Below are 12,931 nucleotides of genomic sequence, written 5' to 3' on the forward strand. Positions count from 1 at the left end.
AGAACCCTTGTTGGTTTGAAAATGCCACTGCAATTGAGCCATATGAAAAAAAGAGAGTGATTGCCAGTGTTGTGCTCAGATGTGCACTGCCCACAAGGAGTCGTGTAGCATCTCTAGGAGGACTCATAATTGAAGGCTTTGAGGAGAAGGCCATTTATGCCAATCACCTTTCAAATGCTTTTCAGATGGCCAAGCTTATGTCAAAATTCCAATTGAGCATGTCACAACTAACCCCCAGCACCACAGAGCATCCTTGATTTCACTTACAGAATTAAACCTCATCAAACTGTTGACTTTTCAAGGCTCCAAGCAATGTAAACATTTAATACATTCAATTCATTCTTCATTGAATTTATTGAATAGGACACTAAACTCTCTCCCCTCACTCCTCCCAGCCATATCCAAATTCCCCCACCCCCCCTAAAATCACTCAGGACTCTGTAACAATCTGCTTCTGCACTTTTATCACTTATGGTAACACCACTCACTGTACCAAATTGCCCTTTTTTTGCACTACATAACCTCACTTTATGTAACTTATGCTGCTATATGTTTATCTGTATGTTCTATTTGTATTATGTAATGTCTTGTCTGTATGTTTGTATGTCCTCTCTGTTGTGCCTGTGCACTTATATGTTTCACCGTAGGAGAGTGGGAAACGTTTTTTCGAATACTTTGTATGTCTTGACATTTGAAGTAATTGACAAATAAAGATACTTTGACTACTTTGACTCTGACAATATTGGACAGTTCTTTTTTTTTTTTACTGATGACAAATGCAAAAGTTGACTGAACTATTTATTTTCAGAAAAGTAGCTAAATTCCTCGATTTAAAAAAATGCTGTATTGTATTTGAGTATTGCAGGGAGCATCTTAATTCGTGTTTTGACGTATGAATTATTTTGTCAGCATAATCTGTATAATTTGAGTTATATGTTCAATTCATGGAGCTATTGGTTGGGGATTTCCCACTTGGGCCAATCCTCTCACAGTCACATCTAAGTACTCATAGCCAGCAACCTAACCAATATACAGCTGCCCAACAACACACAACTGGTAAGAGACAGCTGCAACACCGCCACATACCTGGGATCCGTAAAGCCACTGCTACACATTACAGCAGTACTGTACAGGGTAGCCCACAAGTGCTAAACACAAAAGAAATGCCCAACCTTAATCACAAAATCATCAGGACAACATCAACAAAGCTGCTTTCCTGAGCATTTCACTGGGGGTTTCACTAGGTATCATCTTCCACCTGTTTTTAGTGTTGGCGTTCTTGACTACTGGATCCTTAGACTTTGAGAAAGCCTTTTGAACTCCTCCACCAAGCTGGTCATTGGGAACTCTAAAATTCCTTTTCCATACATAAACAATGTGGCACCCCAAGCCACGTCGTAACTGCCTTATTCATGACTTCAGTCATGACTAGATGTATCCACCTCTAAAATAGCAATGCCATAGTCAAAGGCCACCTCAAAAGTCCAAACTGGCAGCATCACAATTTTCGTTTACCAATCAAGAAGGTCTTATGAATAGTATGGATAGCCTTAACAAAGAGTAAGCTCTGAAACCAATCCTACTTCACTCAACTTGGAATTGTACCACATGCCTTAACTCTTCACAAATGTTTCTACACTAGAAGGAATCACCTCAACATCAATATAAATTAATATCTTCCACCAGTTTTCCCTTACTGATAGAAACACTTCTACATTTGCCAGGTTTCACTTACATCTTTGTCCATTTCATTCAAATCATTCAACTTGGCCGGCAGGTACATGGAGCAGTTTTTGTGAGAGTTGCCATGTCATCCATATAGGCTTGGAGATGAGATAACCGGGTGCTGTCCTGCAGCCTTTCACCACCAACACCCATTTAGATACCTTAACAATTACCTCTATAGCCATGGTGAAATAGAAAATCCAGCTATGATTCCATGTGTTAAAGCACAACTGAACATCCTCAAGGTATGCCCTGACTAACATTGAAATATTCTCAGGTACCTAGGGGCAGTGTTGTGCACGTTCACACCTCACATGAACTAGTTCAACGTTCAGTTCATACAAGTAAATATGAATCGTTCACGTTCATACTTCACCATTTCAATTCTGAACTCGTTCATAGTTCAGTTCATTTTCATTTTTTTAAATAATTGCTAATTTTCAGGGAGGACACAGTTTGCACAAAAAGGTGCGATTTTTGTCGGAAACTTTATCAGATACACAGCCATGTTGTAGGCTACCATTTAAATAATTAATTATACAGGGAACTAACGGTAAGAATGCAAACCTCTTAAGCAATGATATGCGACTGGCTTAATCTAAGATATACAAGAGCATGTACACTAAATGAATGACCGATCAAAAGTTAGCAAAGGTAAACCCTGTAACACTCGTATTTGTACATTAGCAGTTTATGCTAAGCGAGTTCAGGAACAGTAGGGCCTACCATCCTGCTAGATTAATTGACAGTGCTCGTAACAATTATGAGCAAGCTAAACTATAACAAACACGTAATGACAAGGTAGGCTACAAAGTCAAACTTACGTATAGGCTACATGGACGCACACAACTTCAACAAAGTGCAACGTTCAATTATGTGAAAAATATTCCCGAAGTTAACTGCCACTCCATCTAAATAAGCCGTGAAGAGAAATCAAAACACTATCACATGACCAACGCAATTACCAAATATGGTCATTTACCTAAACATGCTCTTGGCAACTTAACAAATAATTACTATGGCCTTTTTAACAGGTAGTGAGCAATGACAGGTTGCAAGTATTCGATTTAAACATCGTCTTTCCTCAGTAGAAGGAAAACATTCCGTAACATTTTAGCTAGACCTCAGTTGCACCGGACCCAGATAATATGAACGTGTTCACCGTTCAAATTCATTATTTCTAATTAGGTTGCGCTCAGTTCATCGTTCACGTAAAAATGAACGTGTTCAATGAACGCGTTCTTTTGAACGCGTTCATGCACAACACTGCCTAGGGGTAGCTGAATGCCTTTCACAACTGACTGTTTGGCAACAATCCAAAGGCATTCGCTAGATCCAAAAATACCACACAGAGGTCTCGGCCTCCAGTCCCTGCTGCCTGAATTTGATGCCAAATTATGCTAGTATGCCCTTCTATCAAACTATTTGCGTTCAGATAAGAGACCAACCTACTGGCTACCATATTCTTTCCCTCCCCATTAAGAGGTCAGAATTAGCCTATGATCACAACATTCTTTTCCTTTAGAATGAAAAAGATGCCACATCCTCGGAATTGTTTCTTTTTTTCCATACAAGCAAAACCTCTTGCACCTTTCCTCGTCCAATTGGAGGAATGTCTGCTGGTTACACGAGATCCATACGTCTATAATTGTCCGTGGTAGCGGTTGAAGATACTGATCTATGTCTTTCACCTCTCAAACTCTCTGCCTGCAGTACGCAAATACCTTCTCTTTGTTTATCACCTGCTAGGTTATATTGCTTCCTTTTTAATCAGCCTTTATATTTCAGAAACAGCTAGCTGGTGGGACAATTTTTGATATGCCTATATTAAATGATATATCAAATCTAAACATTAAAACAAATACAATTTCTGTAATATTTTCACCCGTTTACCCAACCAAAACCTGATGTTTGTACGTTTTTCTTTTTTAAACAAAGTGCGTAAAATGTCTCACACACACATAGTTTTCATTTAGCAGTTGATATGTCATGCTAAAACACCTCTTGCTCTGTTACAAATGAAACAGATCTGGTTAGACCTGCTTTTATGAGGCGGAGAATTCTCACGTAAATTAGAGACACGCTCTTGTCAGTAAATACCATGGAATATATAATTGGGGCACTTTACGCATCTCCTCCCATCTTCTTGCGACGAACACCCACCCTCCCATTTATGCACATGTATAAGAGGGGAAGCGCAACTTGCCTCTAACTGATTCAGTGGCGGGCAATCTGCGATTTTACCCAAGTGCGCCTCGTTTGTAAATACGGTTCAATGTCTTTACCCGCATATTACATAGAAATTACGCCTGAAGGGGGCACAATTATGTTAGTAAATGAGGGCCTCAGGGCCTGATTTACTAACATTGCGACCGCAGCTTAATCTACGCCTTTGCCAAAGCGCAAATGAACGCACAGCGTTTTTCATCCTATTTATCAAACAAGAACGTCATCTGGTCCTTAGCGCCTAACCCCGCCCATTGGGCCTGATTTACTAACATTGCGACCGCAGGTTAATCTGCGCCTTTGCCAAAGCGCAAATTAACGCTCAGTGTTTTTCCACATTTTCCGTGGTATTTATCAAACCAGGCCTCTCCAAAATCCCCGTTGCTCAATCTTGGATAGATGGCTCTATTCCGGAAGATAAAACTGTCATGGACATATCCAAGGTATTTGGCTACCACGTTAGTAATAGATAGATAGATAGATAAATACTTTATTAATCCCGTGGGGAAATTCTGGGATCTTGCAGCTCTCACATATTTATAATAATTACAAACAATATATACAGACATTACAAACAATACAATTCAGCTTTGTACATGGTGTAAAGTGCATAATAGTTAAAGTTTCATGGCAGCTGGGACGAATGACGAATGACTGTCCTGCCAGGACATGGTGGAGGGGGTGATTAACATTGCCCATGATGGCCAAGAGCTTGCCCCGCATCCGTCTCTCTACCACAGTCCCCAGTGAGTCCAGGTTCTGCCCCACCACTGAGCTCGCCTTTCTGATTAGTTTGTCCAGCCGCCCAGTGTCCCTCTTAGAGGTGTTGCCTCCCCAGCAGACTGCAGCAAAAAAGAGCACGCTCGCCATAACAGACTGATAAAACATGCACAGCATCTCTTTACATATGTCAAAGGACCTGAGTTTCCTCAGGAAGAACAATCTGCTCTGTCCCTTTTTGTATGTAGCACCTGCGTTAGCTGACCAGTTCAGCTTGTTGTCAAGATGCACCCCCAGGAACTTGTAGGTCTGCACCACCGCGATGTCCTTGTCCTGAATGTTAATAGGCTGCAAATGTGGCTTTGACCTACGAAAGTCAATGACCAACTCCTTGGTCTTTCTGGTGTTTAGAAGTAGGCCATTCCTGTCACTCCAGTCGCCGAAGGCTCTCGCCAGTTCCCTGTACTCCCCCTCCTGCTCCTCCCTCACACACGCCACTATAGCCGTGTCGTCAGAGTATTTTTGGACGTGACAGGTCTCAGAATTGTAGATGAAGTCAGATGTGTAGAGGGTGAACAGGAACGGAGCCAGCACAGTCCCCTGCGGAGCCCCAGTGCTACTCACAACTATGTCAGATGCACAGCTCCCCAGTCTGACAAACTGCGGCCGTCCTGTTAAATAGTCCGTGATCCAGGAAGTAAAGTAGGGATCCACCCCCATCCTTTCAAGCTTTTCTCCAAGTAGGAGAGGTTGGATGGTGTTAAAAGCGCTCGAAAAGTCAAAGAACAAAATCCTCACTTGACTTCCCGGCTCGTCCAGGTAGGAGTAGGCCCGGTGAAGCAAGTAGAGGACAGCATCATCCACTCCTACTCTCTCCCTGTACCCGAACTGCAGGGGGTCAAGTGCATGTTCAGTCATAGGTCTCAGGTGATGAAGAACCAGCCGCTCAAGTGTCTTCATGACGTGAGATGTGAGGGCCACCGGTCTGTAGTCGTTGAGCACGGCCGGGCGTCCAGTCTTGGGTACAGGCACGAGACATGACGTTTTCCACAGAACCGGGACCCTCCCTGACTGTAGGCTCAGGTTGAAGAGCTCTTGAAGAGGCTCGGCCAGTTGATCAGCACAGACCTTTAGCAGCCTCGGGCACACTTCATCCGGGCCAGCCGCCTTTCCTGCATTTAATTTCTTCAGCTGCACCTTAACCTCGTCAGCTGTGAGGCACAGGGGGAGGATTGGGGGGGGAGGGGGCTCATCCGTGATGTTAGGGTTGTACCGGTGAGGAGGAGCTGGTGAAGGGAGAGGGCAGGCTGCTGCTGGAGGAGAAGTGGGGGGGGAGGACGGGAGAGCTGATGATGATGAGGCCGCTGAGTCAAACCTGTTGTAGAAGTGATTGAACTCATTGGCCTTGGCCACATCAGGGGCTGTAGCCAGACTGCCCTTCTGCTTGTAGCCCGTGATGGTCTTCATTCCCCTCCACACCTCTCTGGTGTTGTTGTGCTGCAGCTTCCTTTCCACCTTCATTTTATAATCCCTCTTGGCCTGCTTCAGGCTCCTCTTCAGCTCTCGTTGTACGAGCCTGCGCTTCTCCCTGTCACCCTCTCTGTATGCTGCCTTTTTCTGATTCAGGAGCTTCTTGATGTCACAAGTGATCCAGGGTTTGTTATTTGGAAAACAGCGCACAGTCCTCGCTGGTACAATCATGTCCCTGCAGAATGTGAGGTAATGGTCATGTTGGCATCACATATGACCTGGAAATTCATTGAATATGTGTGCTTACTCTTTTGGTTAATGTGTTCGTGGATTGAAGGTGGGACTGTTCGGATGTGGGTGCAATCAATGGCTCCAATTACGTCTGGAAAGTTTGCAATTTGAAAAAAGTCCTGTTTGATGTCTCTAATTTCAGCTATGGCAGTGGGGAAATGTATTGACCAGTGCGCCGTAGCAATGCGTCGAGTACCTGGGTGAATATTTGGCTGAGTGAAGGCTGAGATACCAACTGCTGATGCTATAACTGTTTGATATGATCCGGATGCCAATATGTGCAATGTTGCCCGGAGTTTAACAACTGATGGAATGGAATGTGATCGCCGGGTGGAGGGTTCGATGTCGTCTCTGATCTGGTTCAGTAATTGTCGTATTGCGTGGCTGGTTAACCTGTACCATCTAATGATTTCTGGTTCGCTTAACTGGAAAAGTGTCATTCGTGTTGAAAAAAGTCTTTCTGCGCTTTGTTTTTGTCTCTGTCTTCGCCTTGTTCTAATAACTGCTGCCATATCGAAGTTTTCAGACTCAATCAAAATAGCGCTTCCTGGTCGTGCTTTTATGAGGTGGAGAATTATCCTGCAAATTAGAGACGCACGATCGCCAGGCAGTTTTAGTAAATACCAAGGAATACATAATTAGGCGCACATAACGCCTCTCTTTGCTGCACCCACCCACGTTTCCTTATAACCTCCCACCTGTTTGCGGCACACACCCACACAGCGCGAATATGCCCTTCTCCTCAAATGCGCCTCCTCTGTAAATACCGTTTTATGTTTACACCCGCTATTTTACGCCTGAAATGGGCGCAATCCTGTTTGTAAATCAGGCCCTCAGTGTGCAAATTGAAAACCCCAGCAATAATGATCATAGAACATTTTTAGTATAAATATTTTGTTTGACCGGAAGGTAGGAAGCATTAGGTTAAGGAGGTCCATTAACGATAATGGAGGATATGATTTGCTAGATCGGTTTAGTCTAAATCTTATATTCAATCTTCTTCCCACATTATCGCACCAACGTGATAATAGCATTGCCATACACCTTAAAGGCTCTCCCTTCCGATTCATACAATGACAAATAAAATGACTGTTTGAAAACTTCCTAAAATAAGTGAACAGTTCAGGTATGTACATCTCTAAGTCACAGAATCAGTAGGACACCATCAACACCCACCCCTTTATTAGTTCTTCTATTAACATGCTAAATCTTTCCTCATTACCTGTGGATTTGAAGTAGGAGATAGACCACGTGGCAGAAAGTCCACTGTAAACAAATCTCCACCCAGGTCCAAGTCTAATTTATTTATTTTGAGGCAAGTAGGCAAGCATTTGAGGCAAGTTGATGGTAGATGATATGGAACTCAACCGAAAAGTAAGAGGTAAATTTCTCTACTTTTCGTACCATTCAGAATTACTTAAATTATGGCTGTACTGATGGGCCATTTGAGAGGGGAAGAATGAAGACGTCTGTGTGACAAATACCTGTCTCACCATATGCATGACGTAGGCCACAGACTTTAACTTACATGTAAAATTACCTCAAAAAAGCCTCTGGAGGGTTTAGAAAGCTATTTAGCACACTGGTGAGCATCATTTGGTCAATCATTTGGTAATAAAATGAAAGCATACATAAGTCTTAAATATGATTTCGGCAGCTACAAAACTGTATGATTGTTTTTTTTCCCAGCACAATGGGAAAAAAACTTGCTAGCATCTGAACGCTCTTGTAAGAGTTGAGCAGGAATTTGACAAGAAAATGACATCAGACATTACAATTACAATCAGGTGCTACTTGACAAGAGTTTAATGTTGTCTGGAAGTTGCCCCTCATCACAGATCCAAAGAGAAATGATGGAAATACAGTCAACAGGAACAGACTACCAGGGAAAATGTTCAAAAGGCTTTCCATACGAACGGTCAGCTGAACCATGTCCCACCAGGGATTTGGGAGGTTTCTCAGCCTAAACCAAATGAAGCAGCTGGCACAGAGCAATCAGAAAGGACGTTACGTTCTGCCACACAATCACAGTCTATGAAGCCTTATGACTCACTCATACTTGAAACTTTCAGTAGAGGTGAGTGATATTCCTTTCTATTTCGCATACTATACGCTCTTGTTAAAGTTAAGAGACTACCAAAATGTGCAGCATATAAGGTAAAAAAAAACACGACTTCTAAAAATATATAAATAAACACATAAACAAACCAACAATAACTCAAAACATCACAATAGGTAAGAATAAGAACATGAGCAAGGAAAATGAGACTGAACTGTAGGAGAAGACCAACTGTGAAGTGTTTCTGTCTTGCTTGCTTTATCAACCGAGTTACAGTACAAGCCATTGCAACATGATTCTCGGCAACCTTGTAATCATGTGTGTGTATGTACAATAAATTATGTTTGTGATTTAAAGGGTCTCACCTCGTGCCGGTTCCGGCTCTGACACAGCAACTGACTTGACGTCCGCTTCTGTTGCTGCAACTTCTGGATGGCAAAATGAAGCTGGTAGCTCCCAGCAGCAGACTGGTTGCTGTCCTGAGGTAGCATGCCCCTGACCAGGTGATAAACACTCTGGGCATCCCTGTCCAACTTGGTCATGTAGTCCGGTGTGGCCCTATGACTGCAGGAGTTTAAAATAAATATCTGGATGACAAGCTTGAAACATCTTTAACTATTCTACAAGATCTTGCAAAAGTCATGGCTTACATGGCAGCCTTTTTTGGTCAGGAATGTCCCAAGGCCATGTACAGTGGGGTGTGGAACTGACTTGTTGTCACCCTGGCAAATCATCAATGTCTCTGCACCAATCACAAACCATCACTGTTCAAGTGATTTAACTATCAAGCAAAATAATATCACGGCCCCTTTAATGGACTTAGAGAACTATGTCTACAAATTTCTGTTTTAACAAAAAAGCAGGAGAAAACTTGTGTTATGGGTTAATGCAATTGATCAATCTCAGATATCCTCAAAGTTAACACATACATTGCCCTCCACAATTATTGGCACCCTCAGTGAATGTAACCTAAACAGACTAGGAAATAATATGTCTTTGCTGTTTATCCTCTTGGTCTTTCACTGAAAATATTCACAAAAATCTTATCTTCTCATTGAAGTCAAATTATTGAAAGAATGTCTTTTGTTTGACATTAAATAAAACAATTTTCTCCAAAACATGGGTGCCACAATTATTGGCACCCCTAGATAATCTTACAATTAAAATCTAACTTCAGTATATTACCAGTCATGTTTAAAAATTTTAAGTTCGCCTGTTTGATTAGGAACTCTTAAGTGGTAAACCATGGCTTCCTGTTTCACTGGGGTATGAATATGAGGTGACTAAGGCCAAATACCCTTAGTCATTCTTCAAGATGGGAAAGACAGTAGAACACAGTGTCGAAGTGCGACAAAAAGTTGTTGAGCTGCAGAAATCCGGAAAAGGAAATAAGAAAATATCTAAACAGTTGAAAATACCCATTTCCACAATCAGGGCAATAGTTAAGAAGTTCAAAGCGACAGGAGATGTAAGAAATCAGCCTGGAATAGGACCTGTCTGTAAATTGACCCCACGCACCGTGAGGAGGATGGTCCGACTGGCAAAAGAATCTCCGAGGATCACAGCTGCAGAATTGCAGAGGTTAGTTGAGTCCTGGGGTCAGAAAGTCTCCAGAACTATCATCAGACGGCACCTACATCACCACAAGTTGTTTTGGAGGGTTGCCAGAAAAAAGCCTCTGCTGTCAATCAAAAACAAACTAAAGCGCAGGCCTACAGATTGCCAAATGTAAGTCAGACTTTTTAATGGGACCAAGTTATATGGTCAGAACAAAATAAAGCTTCTTGGCAACAGACATCAAAGGTGGGTTTGGAGTAGACAGAAAGATTGCCATCCAGAAGAGCACCCCATACCCACTGTGAAGTATAGTTGCTGATCTTTGATGTTTTGGGGCTGTTTTTCTTCCAAAGGCCCTCGACAACTTGTTAGAATACATGGTATCATGGACTCCATCACATAGCCTACCAGCAGATATTAAATGAAAACCTAACAGCCCCCTCTATGAAGCTTAAAATGGGACGTGGTTCGACCCTCCAGCAGAACAATGATCCAAAGCAAACTTCAAAATCAACACAAACATTGTTCACCGACCTCAGAATAAAGGTTTTGCCATGGCCATCACAGTCCCCCGACCTAAACCCCATAGTAAATCTGTGGGAATAGCTGAAGCGGAGTCTACAAGCGTTGACCTCAGAATCTGAAGGATCTGGAGAGATACTGTATATAGGAATGGTCTCAGATCGGTGCCATGTGTTCACCAACCTCATCACGCATTATAAGACTTGGAGCTGTTATCTTGGCAAAGGAACTCAAAACACTAATTTAAGGGGTGCCAATAATTGTGGCACACCTGTTTTGGAGAATAATATTTATTTAATGTGAAAAGAAAATGTTTTCTTTCAATATTTTTAAGATTTTTGTCAATATTTTGAGTGAAATAGTAAGAGGATTAACAGCAAACACATATTTTTTCATAGCCTGTTTCGGTCACATTCACTAAGGGTGCTAATCATTGTGGAGGGCACTGTACAGTATACTGGCAGGCTTTTTTTCAATTCTGTATCTAACTGGGAGCCCAGTGCAATACCTGAGAATAAGAATAATGTGCTCTCTCTATGATTGCTAGGGGGTGTTTGTATGGTAGTTGAGGTGGTAGTGGAGGTGGTTGGTAGGTTGTCATTATGGTAGTGATTGCTAGGATGTTGCTAGAGTAGTTAACATTATTTTTGATGAGATCAGTATAAATGGTCTAAATATGTCTCTGAAAGGTTTGCGGAATATAAACCTGGTAGGTCTCTTAGATCTGCAGGAGCTGGTCAGCTAGTGGTGCCCAGAGTTGAAACTAAGCATAACTTCTCGTTATGCTTCCCAATTTTCCTATTAACAAGTTTTGTCTCATGCCTAAAGTGTAAAGCACATTGAATAACCTCTGTGTATGATAATGTGCTATAAAGTATAAATAAGCTTAAAATTGATCTTGAACTTGAACTAGCAACCCCCTTAACTACCCTAGTGACATCCTAACAACCACCATAACGACAACCCCAACTAGCCTAGCAACACCTTACCAACTGCCATAATGACCCTAGTGACACCCTGGCAACCACCTCAACTACCATACCAACACCCTAGCAATCATCTTGAGTACAGCTGCAGAGTGATGCTAACAATACACCCGTGTCTGTGACTGTACTTATTTGAAATGAGCATTTCAACTTTTGAGTGTATTACTGTATTAACACAGTAATGACGAATTGTGATTTTGAGTTCTAATGGAAATTAATGTTGTGTGGTGCTAATCAGAATTCAGTGACGATGACCATTTTGCACTTACCTCGAAGCACTGGTAGCACTGCAAGTTCTCATGGGCCAGTTCTGAAGACTTTGGCTGAGGTGGAGACTATTTTTTGCAAGAACTCCACTGGCAATATTCATGTTGGTCAACTGCAAGGAGATGGATATTTCAAATGTATGTTTAATAATTTGTGTGACCCACCATGGCAAAACTCAGCATAATGGAGTCATGCATAGACATTTTAGATTTTATCTGCAATAGCACAACATTTATTTATTTTGTTTGTTTGTTTAATGTTTTACGTAGGGCTGTCAAACTATTACAAAAATGATCTAATCAATTACATGCTTTGCGATTATCTAATCTAAATTAATCACGTATATCAGTTCGCCATGGGAAGTATAAAAACTCTGATGTGAAGTAACATAGTAAACAAGCCTTTGCAGTGTGATGTTCACCACACATTAATGGCAAACAACAGATACTTCAATGAACTTTATATAATGAAGAAACTATTTTCTTTATTCCTGATTAACACATCTTATAGTTTGTCTAAAACTAGTGAACAACTAACTAAATCAGGCTACACCAACAAATAAAGCACTGATCAAACCTTGCCAATTTGCGAATTTATGTTCCCAAAAAACAAGAAGCGCCTTTTAACTTTGCTTCACCTCGGTCAAATCCAATGTTTTTTTTATAACAGTTAGTTTATACAGTTATTGTTACCTACAGGGATTTCCAGCGGTTTTTGTGTGAGTGTTTCTGAAGTTCTGGAATTCTCCATCTCTAACTTGAAAATGAGGTGGTATATACAAATAATTCTGATTCTAAATAAAGATGAGACCTTACATCCAACTACCTACACAGATCAAACCATTGATGCTAGATCCATCAAAAGTACAGCCAACACAGACTGGTCACTATATCCATCCAAACTCACAGCTGCCGAGCTCTGCACAGTAACATATGGAGTCAAAGGGGATCATAGACAGTGGTTATTAAGCGATCATTCTTTTGATGCCTTCTTTTTCTATAATTAATCAAATTTAACAGGTTATTTTGAGAACCCTGTATAATAGCTGAATAATAACCTATAGCCTACTCATGAATATGTGGATCAAGCTGATCATTTATATATGTCA

The 12,931-nt window shown here is 41.5% G+C and overlaps 1 protein-coding gene across 1 annotated transcript in view; it reads right to left on the minus strand.

Annotated features, from left to right (window-relative positions):
- The window catches only part of ttll5 (tubulin tyrosine ligase-like family, member 5), a gene marked incomplete at its 3' end in the record, with an annotated part of 150,725 nt that overhangs the window by 7,237 nt on the left and 130,557 nt on the right, over positions 1 to 12,931 (minus strand). The window contains exons 27-28 of the mRNA XM_080850554.1: positions 11,826 to 11,935; positions 8,857 to 9,055 (exon numbers count right to left, since the gene is read on the minus strand). Of these exons, the coding sequence (XP_080706680.1) occupies positions 8,857 to 9,055; positions 11,826 to 11,935 (309 nt within the window). The remainder of the gene's footprint in view (positions 1 to 8,856; positions 9,056 to 11,825; positions 11,936 to 12,931) is intronic.

Source organism: Sprattus sprattus, assembly GCF_963457725.1.
Source record: "Sprattus sprattus genome assembly, chromosome: 13".
NCBI lineage: Eukaryota > Metazoa > Chordata > Actinopteri > Clupeiformes > Clupeidae > Sprattus > Sprattus sprattus.